Genomic DNA, 18069 nt, shown 5'->3' with positions numbered 1-18069 from the left:
ATAAAATTTGCCTAAATCCACAAGTCTTCTTAATTTGGAGAATTAATTTATTTGATAATTAGAAATGGAAAAAAATTATCACAGCGGGGGGAGAGGGAAGAGAAATCCTTGGGGGGAAAAAAAAACAAGGAATGACCAAAATCCCAAATTTAGAAAATTACTCTGCTGCAACATGAGATTCTTGCTTTAAGTTACCAATTGCTCTTTTGGAATTTGAGTGATAAATAACTGAAAGAACTAAAGTGGCATTCTATTTAAGATAACACAAATATGCTTACAGAGATAGATAAAAAACAAAAGTTCATAAAACATGATCTTAAAAATAGGAAATTTTTCTTTTAGCCTAGACCTTTAATTTTATTAGAATAGGAAAATTTCATAATTTGGAAATTCCCTCCATAATTCAGATGGGTAAATTATATAAAGTCTTAGAAAATTATTTAAAATACTGATAAATTCAATGATTTGTTATTTAAGTGTATGTCTTTCTGACTCTGAGGTCACCTCAGTATCCACTCTGCTGAAAGTGTAATATCAAAAAGAGTTGAAGAACAGATTTAAAAGGCCCAGGATTCTTTTAAAGAGATTTCTTCTTTTATATTTATATTTCATTTTATAACTAATGTACTTCCTAATTTCATTTAATGTAAATTTACTGAGTTTTTATCACCTACATAAGGTGATATCTAAGGTAAGTTTTAAGGAAGATAGAAAGTAGTTTAAGATAGTTATTCCACCTGAAAGAGATTAACATTTAGTTGGGGTGATAAGATATGTATTCCACCTTCTTTTCAGCAGCACATGGTACATTCATAAAGACTGACCATGTACTTAGGGCATAAAAATATGGCAAACAAGTGCAAAAGATTAGAAATAATAAATGCAACCGTTTCAGATCATAATGCAATAAAAATAATAATTAGTAAGGGTACATGGAGAGGCAAATCAAAAATTAGTTGGAAATTAAATAATATGATTCTCCAAAATCGGTTAAAGAACAAATCATAGAAACAAGTAATAATTTCATTGAAGACAATGATAATGATGAGACATCCTATCAAAATCTATGGGATGCAGCCAAAGTAGTACTAAGAGGGAAATTTATATTCTTGAGTGCATATATTAACAAATTAGGGAGGGCAAAGGTCAATAAATTGGGCATGCAAATTAAAAAAACTAGAAAGTGAACAAATTAAAAATCCCCAGATAAAAACTAAATTAGAAATCCTAAAAATTAAAGGAGAAATTAATAAAATCAAAAGTGAAAGAACTACTGAATTAATAAATAAGACTAGAAGCTGGTACTTTGAAAAAAATGTAAAACAGACAAAGTCCTGGTCAACCTAATTTAAAAAAGGAAAGAAGAAAACCAAATTAACATTATCAAAGATGAAAAGGAAGACCTCACCTATAATGAAGAGGAAATTAAGGCAATCATTAAAAATTATTTTGCCCACTTATATGGCAATAAATACAGCAATCTAGATGATTTGGATGAATATTTACAAAAATATAAATTGCCTAGATTAACAGAAGAAGAAATAGAATACTTAATCCCATATTAGAAAAAGAAGTTGAACAAGCCATCAAAGAACTCCCTAAGAAAAAATCCCCAGGGCTAGATGGATTCACAAGTGAATTTTATCAAACATTTAAAGAACAACTAATCCCAATACTACACAAACTATTTGACAAAATAAGCAAAGGAGTTCTACCAAATTCCTTTTATAACACAGATATAGTACTGATTACAAAGCCAGACAGATCAAAAACAGAGAAAGAAAACTACAGATCAATCTCCTTAATGAACATAGATGCAAAAATCTTAAATCGAATACTAGCAAAAAGACTCAAACAAGTGATCATGAGTGTTATTCATTATGATCAGGTGGGATTTATACCAGGAATGCAAGGATGGTTCAATATTAGGAAAACTGTCCATGTAACTGACCATTTAACAAGCAAACCAACATAACCCACATGATTAGTTCAAAAGATACAGAAAAAGCCTTTGGCAAAATGCAACACTCATTCCTACTGAAAACTAGAAAGTACAGGAATAGAAGGACTTTTCCTAAAAATAATAAACAGCATATATTTAAAACATCAGCAATCATCATCTGCAATGAGGATAAATTAGAAGCCTTCCCAATAAGATCAGGAGTGAAACAAGGATGCCCATTATCACCTCTATTATTTAACGTACTAGAAACACAAGCAGTAGCAATTAGAGAAGAAAAAGAAATTGAAGGTATTAAAATAGGCAATGAGAAGACCAAGCTATCACTCTTTGCAGATGATATGATGGTCTACTTAAAGAATCCTAGAGAATGAACTAAGAAGTGTAATGCAGGATTGATGCAAGATCTCTTTGCTAGTGGAAATAACCAACAACTTTAGCAAAGTTGTAGGATACAAAATAAACCCACATAAATCATCAGCATTTCTATATATCCAACACATCCTGGTAGCAAGAGATAAAAAAAAAAAAAAAAAGAAATTCCATTTAAAATCACCTTAGACCAGTGATGGGCAAACTTTTTAAAGAGGGGGCCAAAGAAAAGGAAATGCTCATCTGTCAGTCTGTTTCTAAGGCAACTCTTTTGAAGTTTCACTGTATTGTATCCTATTCACTGTATTCATCAGATTAGGAATAATGTCGCGCAGCCAGACAGAACATTTCAGGGGGCCACATTTGACCCGCGGGCCATAGTTTACCCATCACTGCCCTAGACAATATAAAATAATTAGAAACCTATCTGCCAAGACAAACACAAGAATTATATGAACACGACTAAAAAAAACACTTTCCACACAATTAAAACTAGATTTAAACAATTGGAAAAACATTGATTGCTCATGGGTAGGATGAGCTAACAAAATAAAAATGACAATTCTACCCAAATTAATTTATTTATGCAGCGCCATACCTATCAAACTACCAAGAAACTTTTTTGCTGAATTAGAAAAAACTATAACAAAGTTCATCTGGAAGAATAAAAGATCAAGAATATCAAGGGAAATAATGAAAAAAAAAAATAATGGCCTAGCAGTACCAGATCTTAAACTGTACTATAAAGCAGTGGTCATCAAAATAATATGGTACTGGTTAAAGAGACAGAAGGGAGGATCAGTGGAATAGACCTGGGATAAATGACATCAGCAAGACAGTGCATGATAAACCCAAAGATCCCAGTTTTTCAGACAAAAATCCACTATTTGATGACCCAGGACAATTCTGAGCGACTTATGGTAAAGAATGCTACCCACATTCCGAGGAAGAACTGCAGGAGAGGAAACACAGAAGAAAAGCAACTACTTGAACACATGGGTTGATGCGGACCTGATTGGGGATGTAGACTCAAAATGATCACACCAAAGCAACTATCAATAATATGTAAATAAGTCTTGATCAGTGACACATGTTAAAACCAGTAGAAATGCATATCAGCCATGGGAGGGGGGGAGGTTGGGGGGAGAAGGGGAAAGTAAGAGCATAAATCATGTAACCATGTTAACTTTTCTAAAAATTAAATATTAATAAATGGAAAAAACAGGGCATTTGACAAAAAAAATCCACTATTTGACAAAAACTACTGGGAAAATTGGAAAACAGTATGGAAGAAATTAGGTTTAGATCAACATCTCACACCCTACACCATGATAAATTCAGAATGGGTGAATTACTTGAATATAAAGAAGGAAATTATAAGTAAATTAGGTGAACACAGAAAAGTATACCTGTCAGATCTTTGGTAAACGAAAGATTTCAAGACCAAGCAAGAGTTAGAAAACATTACAAAATGTAAAATAAATAATTTTGATTGCATTATATTAAAAAGGTTTTGTACAAACAAATCCAATGCAACCAAAATTAGAAGGGAAACAACAAATTGGGAATTAATCTTTATAACAAAAACCTCTGACAAAGATCTAATTACTCAAATTTATAAAGAGTTAAATCAATTGTACAAAAAATGAAGCCATTACCCAATTGATAAATGGGCAAGGGACATGAATAGGCAATTTTCAGATAAAGAAATCAAAACTATCAATAAGCAAATGAAAAAATTTTCTGAATCTCTTATAATTAGAGAAATGCAAATCAAAACAACTCTGAGGTACCACCTCACACCTAGCAGATTAGCTAAAAAGATAGCAGGTGAGAATAATAAATGTTGGAGGGGATGTAGCAAAATTTGGACATTAATGCATTGCTGGTGGAGTTGTGAACTGATCCAACCATTCTGGATGGCAATTTGGAACTATACCCAAAGGATTTTAAAAGACTGCCTGCCCTTTGATCCAGCCATACCACTGCTGGATTTATACCCTAAAGAGTTAATAAAGAAAAAGACTTGGACAAAAATATTTGTAGCCGTGCTCTTTGTGGTGGCAAAAAAATTGGAAAATGAGGGAATGCCCTTTGATTGGGGAATGGCTGAACAAATTGTGGTATCTGTTAGTGATGGAATACTATTGTGCTCAAAGGAATAATGAACTGAAGGAATTCCATGTGAACTGGAATTGACGCAGAATGAAAGGAGCAGAACCAGGAGACCATTATACACAAAGACGGATACACTGTGGCATAATTGAATGTAATGAACTTCTCTACTAGCAGCAATGCAATGATTCAAAACATTTCTGAGGGACTTATGAGAAAGAACACTATCCACATCCAGAGGAAGAACTGTGGGAGGAGAAACACAGAAGAAAAACAACTGCTTGAACACATGGGTCAATGGGGATATGATTGGGAATGTAGACTCTAAACAATCAGCCTAGTGTAAATATCAATAATATGGAAATAGGTCTTGATCAATGACACATGTAAAACCCTTTGAGACTGTACATTGGCTATGGGAGGAGGGAAGGAAAAGAACATGAATCATGTAACCATGGAAAAGTTTTCTTAATCAAGTAATAAATAAATAAACAAATAAATGAATGAATGAATGAATGAATAGATAGATAAATAAATAAATGAATTTTAAAAAGATATGTATTCCATGAAAAGATAAGTAATACTAAAAGGCAGTAAGTAGTCTGACATAGGTTATATCAGTGATTTCATACAATACATATTTGATAGAGAGGATTTTGATGGAGAAGAGGGCATATTCTCATCAAAAGAAACACTGAATAAAAGCAAGGATAACATAAGCAAGATATGTTTAGAGGACAATGAATCAGAGTAGTCTGGCTATTATTGAGGGTTTTAGTGGAAGGATACTGAGAAATAACACTAACAAATACTTTGAGATCAGACCAAAGGTCTTCATGGCTAAGGCAAATTGACCACCTTGTATACAAGATGATGTATTTTTATAACTGGAAAATAAACATTAGTAAAAATACTGTTTTCAGATGATCAGTATGGTGGCAATGTGTAGGATGGGTGGGAGGAAAGAGATTCACTAGAGTCAGAAAAATTGATTGCATAAAGGAAATTTAACCTATAAATTATATCAGAAGAGTCTTGAGAAGCATTATAAGATTGACAAGTTCTGATTATTTCAATTTCCATTAAGCAATTTGTTAAAATCAAGAATGCAACTACATACTCTTTCTAACTAAGCTACACTGAAGAGAATGCTGAAAAAATTCAGTTCTGAATATCTTAAAACTCCATGATTCTTTAGCCTGCTCCAGATATGTGCAAATAGTCTGATATTGGGCAATTCTAGTTCACCTCTCAATATGAAAACTTATCAATATTTCACAAAATCATGCACTTTTAAACTATGAAACAGAAGATGACTAAATTGCATCCAATGTATCAATACAAGAAAATCCTATCTTTTACAGCTAGTATGGAGATTCTCAAATACATATACTACTCGACTGAAGAGAAACAGATTATAGTGCTTATCCACAATTATAAAAGCAATATTGGTATACTCTTCAATTCAATTAACATTTATTAAGCACTTATTACATGCCAGGCACTAGGGATACAAAGAGAAAGAAAGGAAGTTTCTGCCCTCAAGGAGCTTACAATTTAATAGGGGGAAACAATACACAAAAGGAAGCTAAAAAAAATTGGGAGGACACTAGGGGGTATCTAGCACAACTGTTCAATAGCATTCCAACTAGGCAGAGCTAAACTGGAAAGTCCAGATCCCTGTTTTCTATAAAGGAAGGCTTTGAGAAGAGTTTAAGAAGAGAAGAATATCCTGGTCTCCAGTCTGTAGAAAAGAAGAATCTGAGGAAATTAGGAGAGTGCTGAGTACTCAAGGCTGAATTAAACAGCATAATGATGTGATTTTAGGTGATCAGCTTATCCTAGGAGAGATACCTGGTTCCCTATAATTCAAACCAAGCAAAACTACAAATGGAAAGTGGAGAACAAGCTGGAAAATATTCAGAAGAGAGTTGGGAAGTCATGATTTTAGAAATTCCAGAGGATCTTGAATTTCAGATAGATAACAACTAACATAGCCACTGAAGCCCAGCAAACAGGTAACTTTTTAGAAGATTCAATGTAATATCTAAACAAAGAGGAAAGGCATACCCAGAGCATGACATTGTAGAGCTGGCTTCAGAGTAAGGAAGAAGTGGGTTCAAGTTCCAATACATACTGCCTGAATGACCTTAGGCAAGACATTTACCCTCTCAGAGTCTCCAGGGAAAATTATAAATGGTAGTGCAGTTATGGATCTAAATTGGGAGTTTCCTAACTATAAATTCCCTACACCAATAAAATCACAGATTCAGTCCAAAAAAAGGAAAACAAGCCTCTACATCCGAAGTTATTAACTGAGAAGACCGCGTGTGTGTGTGTGTGTGTGTGTGGAGAGAGAGAGAGAGAGAGAGAGAGAGAGAGAGAGAGAGAATGATATAAACACACACATTGAACTTCATCTGGTTTCCTTTGTGATCCTATGTGTTTTATTTTGTGCATTTAAAAAGCATTCTGAAAAGGGGTTCATAGGCTTCACCAGATTGCCAAATCGGGTCCACAGCACAATAAAGGCTAAAATCCCTTCTCTAAAGCATTGAATGAATTCTTCACATCTACACTAAATATTTGGGCCAGATACTGAAGCTTCCTAAATAAAAATCATAATCACTCAAGAGTCTGCACCATGGAAATAAAGAAAACCAAGTAAATGAAGAATGCTTTTTATCCATTCTTGAACTTTACAGATGAACCTGTATATGGAGTAGATATTGTGGATGGTCAATGAACTAGGCCTAGAACTGATTAAGAGAAGAGCAAGCCAAATTGCCTTTGGAAAATTTCACAAAGTGTTTAATGATCCCAAGGTTCTCCCTGAAACAAAGGCCCATCTTTATAGCATAAAGTTTCTTCAGTGATGCTGTATGGCTCCAAGTCATGTATACTATGGGCTCCAAATAATTAAAGTTGAAAATCACCCAAAGAAAAATAGAGGCATATAGTAATAATAAATAAGTTGCAACACATTACCAACGAAGAGTTGTTCAAGAGAAAAGAATATGATCACAGACATGTATGAGAACTTGTGCCAGCTACATTGTAAGAGCAAGAAAAGACGCAGTCTCTGAATTCATAATACATAAAGAATTTCAATTAAAGACAGCAGAATATTAGAGGATATGGGAAGACCTGGACAAAGATATAATAAGACACTGTGTGGGCAATTATCTGTATTACTGGTATACCTATATGAATGAATTCTTGACTTACTGAAGAAAGGTAGTTAAGAGACAAAGGAAGAGAAAGAGGAGCAATTTATTGTAAGGGAACACTTTAGAAGACAGAAAAACTTGTTTGAGAAAGCTTTGGATAATCATTCAAGAGGAACAAAACAAAAAAGAAAGAGGGTGGCAAGAAAGAATTTTGACTTTCTGTAAGGCACATAGCAGAAAAACATCTTCAATGGAATATGATGTAGTGTTTTAAGATCTATGGTGGCAAATTCCAGAACACTGAACTGGTGGGCTGGGGAGGAAATACAGAAAGGCTCAATTTCCCCACACCAGACAAATCCAGAGTCCAAAGTTCAACCCCCAAAGTTCCCCTTCAACTATCATTTCGTTCTGGAAGGAAAAGAGGAAAAAAAATGAATGTAAAGATAATTCTGAGCAGAAGATATGTAATAATAGCCTTAAGCCTCCCAACTTTTACAAGACTTGCACTCAATGTTTCAAGTACTGTCATATTTAGATGTATTTATTTAGGAAGACTCTACACTAGATCTCCCAAAAGAAGAACTTCCTGCACTTTCTTTACCTCTACAAAAATATTCAAGTCCAAATATATTTAAAAATATTTTACAAGAAAATATCTAAATAATATCTCTGATATTTTATTTTTAATAATCCTAGAAGTCTAGTCCATAAGTAAAATGGGAAAGAAGAGCCACCAACATGTCTTACTTCCATTATTCAGAAACAGAAATAGTAAGATTTTAAGTCAATTTGCTAATTTTTCTTCCTAGAAAAATACACATTTGTAATTTTGGTCCCAATTTATTCAGTGAAAGTGAGATTTGACATGCAATTCACAGAAAAGTAACCATTTTCTTGGTAATTCAACATAAGATCAATCGAACACTCTCTACTAAACTTTTGAATCCTGATGTCTAATATTTGTTATCAGTAGCAAACACAAACTTCCCAGAGAAATCCATTAAAAAATATGACATTAAAAGTAAAATATTTCAGTAAGAAATATGAATTTTTTGGAATATTTAATATCTGACATTAAATTATAGAAATTCATGTTAATAGCCTTTCAAATTTTGTTTCAACTAATCTGCAACTATTTTTAATACCAAACTCATCTAAATTTTTTCTTCCTCCTTCATGATACCTAGCCTGTCCACCTCTCTCTCACGATATAAATTACAGAACACTTGAGTTGTAAGGAACCATAGAAATAACTTGGGCCAACCCCTTTGTTTTTCAAATAAGGAAATAAAAATCAATCTTATCTGTTTAACAAAACAATTCAGTTTTAATTAAAAATCCTTGTCCTTATAATACTTCAGAGGGATGTAGCATGATCATGTTTATTAGATTTCCGAAGTTTAAATAACAGCATTTTAGATGACTTGTTTTCTGAAAAGCTAAAGTCTTAAAATTACGTCAATTGTTTCTTAAGCCAGGAAATGATTTTGTAAGGCATTCTAATTGTAGGCTTTTCATCCATTAAGGTTGTCAAAATCTGATCATTAAGAGATCTGTTGGAATCTTCTCTCAGAAACAACCTCCCCCACCACCTTTTTAGGATGGGAGTATCCCTAAAACATGTAGGCTGGAAGTATAGTGACCTCTGTTATAATTATGGGAGGTCTCTTGATCTATTTGAGATGGTAAATTGATGTACAGAGAGAAATAAATGACCCTTCTCCCTTTTAACAGTTGCCCAGGCAGGATCCTTCCGGTCTAAGAGGTATATCCTTTCAGGACTCACCTGGGGTTAATTGATATGTTGATTTGGGCTCTTTAACTAGGATAACTCCTTGTATTCTGACTGAGATTTCTCCCTTCCCAAAACAAGCTTGGAAACTGCTTTAGGAAGGTACTTTAAACTTTATATTAAACAAGAAGGATATGGGTAAAGGACTGTGGTATAGGAGACCCTATTCTAATGGTTACTAATAAAATCTCAACTGCTAGCAGATGAAGAATCAATGTAGCTTCCCTCTGGTTCAGCCTGGCCAGGACTAAACCAGAGTAGGTAAACTGCTGGGATATCTTGACTCCTTCTTCAATATATCTTCAGCCTTACAGTTGAGTTATTTCCACCCTTTCCACCCTCTTCTTCGTCTCCTGCCCACTTCCCCGATCCTTCCCAGGCCCTGGGAAACCTAGATATCTAGATGATGTAACTCCTAATATCTAGGGGCAGTAGACACCAAGGTGGTAGTCAGGTACAGGTTGGAACGGTATCTCAAGTACAGGAAGAGTTTGCAGAGAGATGTTTGCACCCTCTCACTCCAAGACCAGGATCTACCAATCTCCAGCCTCAGCACAGGTCAAAGACCCAGAACTTCTGCTCAGGATTCTCAACTGCCCCTCCTCCTGCCTTTCACATGACTTCCCTGGGAACATTCCATCCAACTGACTTATTTGTCAATCAAAGGTGACCTTCAAGCTCCCAGAGATTCAATATAACACCTCTCAAAAGGCCAATTCCACTACAGATCAACACAAAAGCTTTGACTTCCATTTTTCTGATCCATTCCCAAAAATTCACCATGTTGGTATTGAAATAATATTTCTGATATTTTATTTCTTAATACCAATCAGCCCCAGCCTTATAGCAGCTCAGAATTCTCAAAGTCAAAGGATCTACCAGTCTCAGGTTCTCCAGTAGCAAGACTTATAAGGTTGTGGGGCAGCTGGGTAGCTCAGTGGATTGAGAGCCAGGAGGTCCTAGGTTCAAATCTGGCCTTAGACACTTCCCAGCTGTATGACCCTGGGCAAGTCACTTGACCCCCATTGCCTAGCCCTTACCCCTCTTCTGCCTTGGAAACAATACACAGTAGTGATTCAAGGACAGAAGGTAAGGGTCCTAAAAAATAAATAAATAAATACATTATAAAAGAATTATACGGTTGTACCACTATAACTAACTCAGAAATGCTTTTATGGAGATAATCAAATGATTCTGTAATTTCATCTATTTAGGATTTCCCTCCAACAGCCAGATTCCAACCCATTCATTTCTGTCTATTTTGTGTGGCTCACATCCAAGTATTCCCAAAAGTGCTTTACCACAAAACAGAAAAAATTATGATTGATAACTTTAATCAATCAATAAATATTTATTAAGCATCTGCTAGATACCAGGCACTGTGCTAAACCCTGAGGATACAAAAAGAGGCAAAAGGTAGTCCCTGACCTCAAGAAATGTATTATCTAACAAGGGAAACAACATGCAAACAAAGCAAACTATATACAAAATAATAGGAAATAATTAGCAAAGGGAAAACATTGGAATTAAGAAAGGTTGAGAAAAGCTTCCTATAAAAGGTGGAATTTTAGTTGGGACTAGAAGGAAGCCAGGGAAATCAGTAATCAAACTGGGTGAGGGAGCCAAGAGATAGAGTCTTATTCAAGGAACAGTCAGAAGGCCAGTGTCACTGGATTGAAGAATTAATGATAGAAAGTAAAGTGTAAGAAGACTGACTGGAAAGGTAAGAAGGGGAATCAGTTATGAAGGTTCTGAATGCCAAATGGAACTCTTTGTACTTTATCCTGAAGGCAATAGGGAACCACTAGAGTTACTGAATAGGGGGTGAAATGGTCAAACTTTCCATTTAGGAAAATCACTTTAGTGAATTGGACTGAGTTAAGACTTAAGGCAAGCAGACCCTATCCAGGAATGAGGTATTGAGGCCTTATACTAGAGCAGAGGCATGTTCACAGGAGAGAAGGGAGAGTCCTGAAGAAATATTGCAAAGATTAACTCAACAGGCCTTGGCAATAGATTAAATATGAGAAGTAAGAAATAGTAAGGAGTCCAGTATGACTCATAGGTAGTGAGCTAAGGGATGGAAGGTTCAAATTGCCCTCTACAATAATGGGGAAGGTAGGAAGTAAAGAGGATTTAGGGGGAAAGAGTAATTCCATTCTAGACAACTGAGTTTAAGGGATCTATTAGACATCCAACTTGAGGTGCCTGAAAGGCAGTTGGAGTACTTAGGGCAGGATAGGTAGATTTGAGAATCATCAGCATAGAGATAGTAATTAAATCCTCCAAGGGAGCAAATGAAATCTCTAGTGAAATAATACAGAGGGTCATGAGAATAGGGTCCCAAACAGAACCCCAAGAGACATGTATGATTAGAGAGAGTGATCTGCAAGAGAATCCAGCAAAAAAGACCTAGAAGCCATGACAAAGATAGGAGAATCAAGTAAGAGTGATATCTTGAAAAACTATAAGAGTACAGAGCATTGAGGAAAAAGTGATCAGCAATGTCAAGGGCTGAAGAGAGAATAAGGAAAATGAAGATTGAGAAAAAGCCATCTGATTTGGCAACTAAGAGATCATTAGTAACTTTGGAGAAAGCAGTTTCTGTAAGAAGTCAAAAGCCAGATTTTAAAGTTTATAAAGTGAGAAGGCACATAAAGGAGGTAGATGGCCTTTTTCAGGAATTTAGCTAGTTGCAAGTTAGGAAGATATCATAGAGGAGCTATAGGGCACTAGTTAGTGAGGATGAAAGGAACATGTAGTTTTCAGAATAGGAACAAAATGGGCGTGTTCACAACCAGTAGGGAGGAGTCAGCACACAGAGAAAAAAATCTTGGTAAGGAGGAAGACCACTTCATCATGTGAGACAAGAGTGAAAGAGTCAAGAAGAGAAGTCATCTGAGAGATAAGGAAAAGGGGAGAATAGAGAGCTCAAAGTCAATGGTCCTATTTTTTTTTCTGTAAAATATGAATGAAGGTTCTTGGCTGAGACATCAGTGGGAGGGGGAGCAAAAAGAGATTTGAGGATGGATGGATGGATGAAAAAGGTGTGGAAGAGCTGCTGTGGAGGGTAGGAAGTGACTTGATAAGGGAGGTATAGTGGGTTGTCTAGCAACAGTGAAGGCCTAGTTGAGATTAAAGTATAAATCAAATTTTGTGAGAAAGGACAAAACTGAATAATTGTCCTTTTTTCTCATTTTTTAAGGTAGATATTTAAAATTTTGATCTCATTTGCTCTATTATTTATCCTATTTCTGAATTTTAATTGGCGTAAACCTAGATATATGTCCAATCAAAAAGTGAATAACCATTTATTTTCATTGTTGAAATTCACTTTTCTACTTAAAAAATGGAAGCCGTCTTAGGCTGGCCAATGTAGTCTACTGACCTTCTAATTACCAAATTCAATAGCCTTTTCTTAGTCATCACCCTTCGTGACCATTCTGTAGTACCTTAAACTATGGATTATTTGATACTCTTTTCTCTTGGCTAGTGATATCTCTACCTCTCTTTATTGGACTTCTTTACTGATTCATTTTCCTCCTTCCCATCCCCTTGATTGTGTGTGCACCTCAAGGCTCACATTTCCATCATATTCTATCTCTATACTTTCTCCTTTGGCAATCTCATCCATGGCTTTATTGACTGCTTTGATTATCAATTATTTGTAGATGATAATAATAGCTAACATTTAAATAGTATTTACTATGTGCAGGGCAATGTATTAAGTGGTTTACATAATTATCTCATTTGATCCTCACAACAACCTCCGAAGGTAGATTATCATCTCCATTTTAAAAATATGTAAATGGAGGCAAGAATTAAGTGACTTGTCCAAGGTCACACAGTTAATAAGACTATGAGACAGGATTTGAACTAAGATCTTCCTGACTCCAGGTCCAGTGCTCTATCTGCTACTGTACTTCCTAGCTAATTAAAACCTATATATGACTCCCTATTCAGCCTTAAACTCTCAGGTGTAAGCTCCCAGAATGTACCTCAAATTCAACACATCAAATACTCAACTCATTATTTCCCTTTTACATCTCCCACCAAAAAACCTGATGTTGTTCTCAACTTCCCTACTACCACTGATAGCATACTAATCTCCTGGGCACATAAACTTGAAACCTCTAAATCACTTGAAACTGTCTGCTTTCCTTCACTCTTCCATATTCAATAAACTGACATTCCTGTCCATTGGGGGGAGGGGGGGTAAACAGAGTTAAATGACTTGCCCAGGGTAATACATCTAGTGTCTACCTCTAAAAATCTCTTCTAGCTACTCCCTCTTCTGTACTTATACTGTCACCCTAGTTCACATGCTCATAACTTCTCATCAGAAGACATATGACACCTTCCTAACCAGTAATCTTGACTGGAGTCTCTACTCCCCTCCAACCTAATACAGTTGCTAAAATAATCTTCATGATACACACAGGTCTCACCACACCACCTCCACCCAAAAAACCTTCAGATAAAATATAAACTCCTTATTCTGTAGGAGTTCAACCAATCTTCCTTTGTTTCATATTACTGCCTTATTCTCCTTCAGGATCCAAAGAACTTGAATTCCAGAGAAACTAGAATATTAACTGGTAGGTGATACTGATTTGCATGCATTTCGTTTGTACATCCCTGGAGGCCATCCTCCATGCCTAAATCAATGTCCCTTGATCTACTGAAATTCTTCAATTTCCAGTTCAGATATCATCTTTTCCCAATTCCTCCAAAATTGATCTTTCCTTATTCAAATATTCTTATGGTACATTGTTCAGATCTTTCCTTGGTCTTTTTAACAATCTATCTTCTATTATACTTATTTGTGTACAGGTTACATACATCCCCTCCCTTATTAAACTACCCATAAGCTTCTATGAGGCAAAAACTCATTGTTTTTAACTTTGGAAAACAGCTGTGATTTACATATAGTACAAACTTAATAACAATTGAACTTATTGATTTAGAGGTATCTCCAATTATTTGCCAACTCTTTGGTCACTAGGGAAACTAAGCAAAAGGTATGAAAGGATCAGTACAAAACCATACACTTTAAAAGAATTCAAAGCACGTGTTCTGTTTATACCAAAGCTATCATACATAACCTAATATCTGAACTCTTGATTATAACTGCAAGAATAAAATTTTTAGCTATTGCGTTCTAATGATTTTAAAATGCAAAATTTTGTAATTGTTATATTTATTTCAGAAAACAAAATCTGACCTGTAAAATATCTCCAAAATTTTATTGGTTAGTATTTTGTCTTTTGTTTGGAGTTTGACCACTAATCTAGCAACTAATTCTGGTATACAAGTGTCAAGAAAACTATTTTTTTCTTGTTTTGTAGCAACATTTGTCTTTTTTTCAATGTCTTTAACTGGACAACATATAGGATTTACTGTATAACTCTTTTTCCTAGCAGGGGAATGAAGAGAGAAGAAAGACTTCTTGGAGTATCAATGACTCATTTAACCTCTAAGCTTTATTATTCCATGTAGGCTTACCTGTCAATAACATCTGTATTTATAAAAAAATAAAATTTTAAATTAGGGATCTTTCAGTTTAAAAAAAAAAGTATAGTTGCAGGCATAATCTAAAAGGAAAAAAGTCATTCACTCCTTTCTATCCTTTTTTCTGCCAATTCTCCAACCCATCCATCTCCTCAATAGGCCATTGGAAAATATTTAGTGATTTCCATATTTTCTATAGCAGATTACCAATTACTTCAAAGTGGGTTATAGCAATAGTATTAGTCCAGTCTGAGTCTTATTTCTCTAATCCACTAACTTTCCTCATTCCATTATCAGCTGAGATTTCTTCTGTCCCATAACTCTTTCCTATTTTAAAAAAAAAAAAAGATTGCTCTGTAATGTTTCAAATTCTGACTATAACTTCTTTTCTTCCAACTACCTCTGATGATATGAAAAATATTTTGGTTTAGAACTGGTTCAATCTTGAGTAGAAATGTTTGTTCCCAATAAAACACTGAGAAATGTCATTATATATGCTAATATCTGTCCAGACTAGTTAAATCTCACATTTACTTCCTGTTATATCCTTACAATCACATATATCATTTGAAAATTTGTGAATCTATAAAATTTTATCCTGAATTTCTCTTAATTCATTTTATATTATACTATATATATCTGAAGATAAAGGACAACTATGAACAAAGAAAGGGGGGAAAAGGACAGAGAAGAAACGTTTCCACACATTTTACACTACTACCTTTATCCCTAGAGAATAGAAAGAAAAATAAAATATATGTAATAGAAAATTAATAAACTAGATGAAAAATAAAAGGTACAGGGCTCAGGAATTTTCTATTTAATAGATCTTTTCCAAATCATTCCTTAAGGGAAGGAAGAGCTCTATAAAAGGCACCTGTGATTTATACAGGAATAGTCAGATTCCTTGTCTCCCACCATCAAACCAACCAGTCTCTAGTTGAAGAAATGAAAGAAATGAAGCCATGAAGTTCTTTCCTTTCATAATAATTTGTGTCAAGTATGTACGATTTTCCTTCCCAAAGGAGATCATCATTTAGTTTCACTGACGAGAGGATACTTTATAGTGCAACCTCCTTTCTTTTTGAGAAAAAAAAAAAATGACAACTTTCTGCAAGAAACAAGTGCCTTCCCATCTTTTCCTTGCTAGCCCTAAGAAAAAAGGGAAAAAGAGGATCTTTTGAAAATTCAAAAGCAGGGTGAATGGTGTTAGGCACCGTACAGAGCAGCAACATTTATCTCCCCATCTCGAAACTATCTAACAGGGAAAAGGGAGGAGGGGATCGGGCATCAAATTAAAATTAAATTAAAAATAAACCAGCAAATGAATAAGAAATGGGAGATTGGGGGTGGCAGGGAATGTCTAAAATGCCACTCTGCCTCCCCCACGATCCTAAACCCGGTGACAAGCCTCGGGTGCGGGGGTTGGGAGTGGGGGAGGAGAAATGAGGAGGCAGGGACATGACACACGCAATGGGTACAAGATTTATTTGCAGCTTTTTAAGTGTTTCCGAGCTTCGGCCTCCTCACCCCTACCCAGTCACCAGCGTCGCCCCTCGGTCCCCCGCCCCAGATCCAGGGAAAAGCGCCAAGAGGCAAAGCCCTTCGGCCACCATCACAGCACACCTCCCCCCCAACCCCAAAGAACGGCGCGCGGCCAGGGACCGAGAGGGGGCGGACAGGGGGAGAAGAAAATGAAAAGGGGGAAGGCAGGGGAGGGGAGGAACCCCCCAGGACCCCGAACTCGCTCCAGTCAAGCAGCTCCAGACCCCAAGGCACTGCGGCTTCCCTGCCCCAGCCCCGCGCGCCCCACCCTGCCCGCCGCCTGCCTGGGGGATGCCGGGCACCTGGATGTAGTTGTTCTCGCAGTAGTCGGCCACTCGCTCCAGGTTAGTGTAACTGTCGAACAGGGCCCGGCGGCCCCCTGGGATTTCCTCCTCCAGCAGCATCTGCAGCTCCGCCATCTTCACATCCTCCTCCTCCTCCTCCTCCTCACACAGAACTGCGGTGGCGGCGGCGGCACCAGGGAAACCCAAGACAGGAGAGGAGGAGCAGCGCCCGAGGCGGCGGCAACTCGGGAAGCTCGAGAAACACCCACTGCTGCGCGCGAGGTGGGGAGGGGGAGCGGGAGCGAGAGAAGGAGGGGGAGGGGCTAAGAGAGGGGCGGGGCGCACGCGCGGTCTCGAGACCGGTCACGGGGGCGCGCGGGCGGAGGCACGCGCTCCTGGGCCCTCCACTCCTGGTTCCCGACCCCCAATTCCCAGCCCCCGCCCCCTTTCCTCCACTTCCGGCGTCTCCTAGCAACAGGAGGAGGCGGGAGCCTGCGATGTGGGCCCGTCTTTGGGTCGCTTGGTTAACCCTTGGTGGGTACAGAGAGTTGAGGCAAGGGAGCTTCCCCTCTCCGCCTCCTCTTGTACTCTCTGGGGGTCATCCTCTGCGAGAAGTCACGGGTAGTCTCTGAGAATTTTCTCTCTCCTCACAAACCCAGACAGCCCAAGAAAATAGACCCCAGATTTCCCCTTCGCCGCACCAAAACCCTAGACTCCACTTCGCACTGGTGGTTTTAATACTTCGTAGGTTGAAGAACCGAAAGGCATCCATCTTACCCATTTTATAGAAGAGAAGCCTGAGGTTCACACATGGGGAAAATGACTTGCGCAGATGAAGAATTTGTCAGAAGGATTCAAACCGCAAAATCCTGCGGCTTCAAATCCAATGACTTTTCCATATAGATTTTCCATAAAGGTCTACCACTTTGGTGCCATGTGAAGTCAAAATTAAGGCTAAACACCCAACCGTGGAAAAGGGAGAAAAATCTCCCAAATATGTTTCTTAGTTTTAACAACTTCAAGATTCCATGTTATAAAGGCAAAAAAGCCTTAGGCTGGGTTCTGGTCCCAGCTCTGACGTGACACTAATAAGAGCAGCTAACATTCTGTACCAGAAGCCATGCTAAGTGCTTGGCAATCATCTTATATTTCATCCTCACCGCAATCTTGGGAGGAAAGTGGCTATTATTATCTCTATTTTACAGATGAGGAAACTGAGGCAAACATGTTAAGTGACTTGCCCAGGATCCTCCAACTAGTGTCTGAAGCCAGAATCTAACTCAGGTGTATCCTGGCTCCACTGAGCCACCAGGGTGC

General features: G+C 37.0%; 1 protein-coding gene across 26 annotated transcripts in view; it reads right to left on the bottom strand.

Annotated features, from left to right (window-relative positions):
- ABI2 (abl interactor 2) overlaps positions 1 to 16975 on the bottom strand; it is a 144694-nt gene extending 127719 nt beyond the window's left edge. For all 26 annotated transcript variants that reach the window (XM_044670677.1, XM_044670656.1, XM_044670668.1 and 23 more), the window contains exon 1: positions 16771 to 16975. In XM_044670677.1, the coding sequence (XP_044526612.1) occupies positions 16771 to 16887 (117 nt within the window). In that variant the 5' untranslated portion in view covers positions 16888 to 16975. The remainder of the gene's footprint in view (positions 1 to 16770) is intronic.
- Positions 16976 to 18069: the final 1094 nt, after the last annotated feature.

This window comes from Gracilinanus agilis, chromosome 3, assembly GCF_016433145.1.
Source record: "Gracilinanus agilis isolate LMUSP501 chromosome 3, AgileGrace, whole genome shotgun sequence".
Lineage (NCBI taxonomy): Eukaryota > Metazoa > Chordata > Mammalia > Didelphimorphia > Didelphidae > Gracilinanus > Gracilinanus agilis.
The sequence above is the reverse complement of the archived record's forward strand: the minus strand, read 5'-3'. Positions and strand labels throughout refer to the sequence as shown.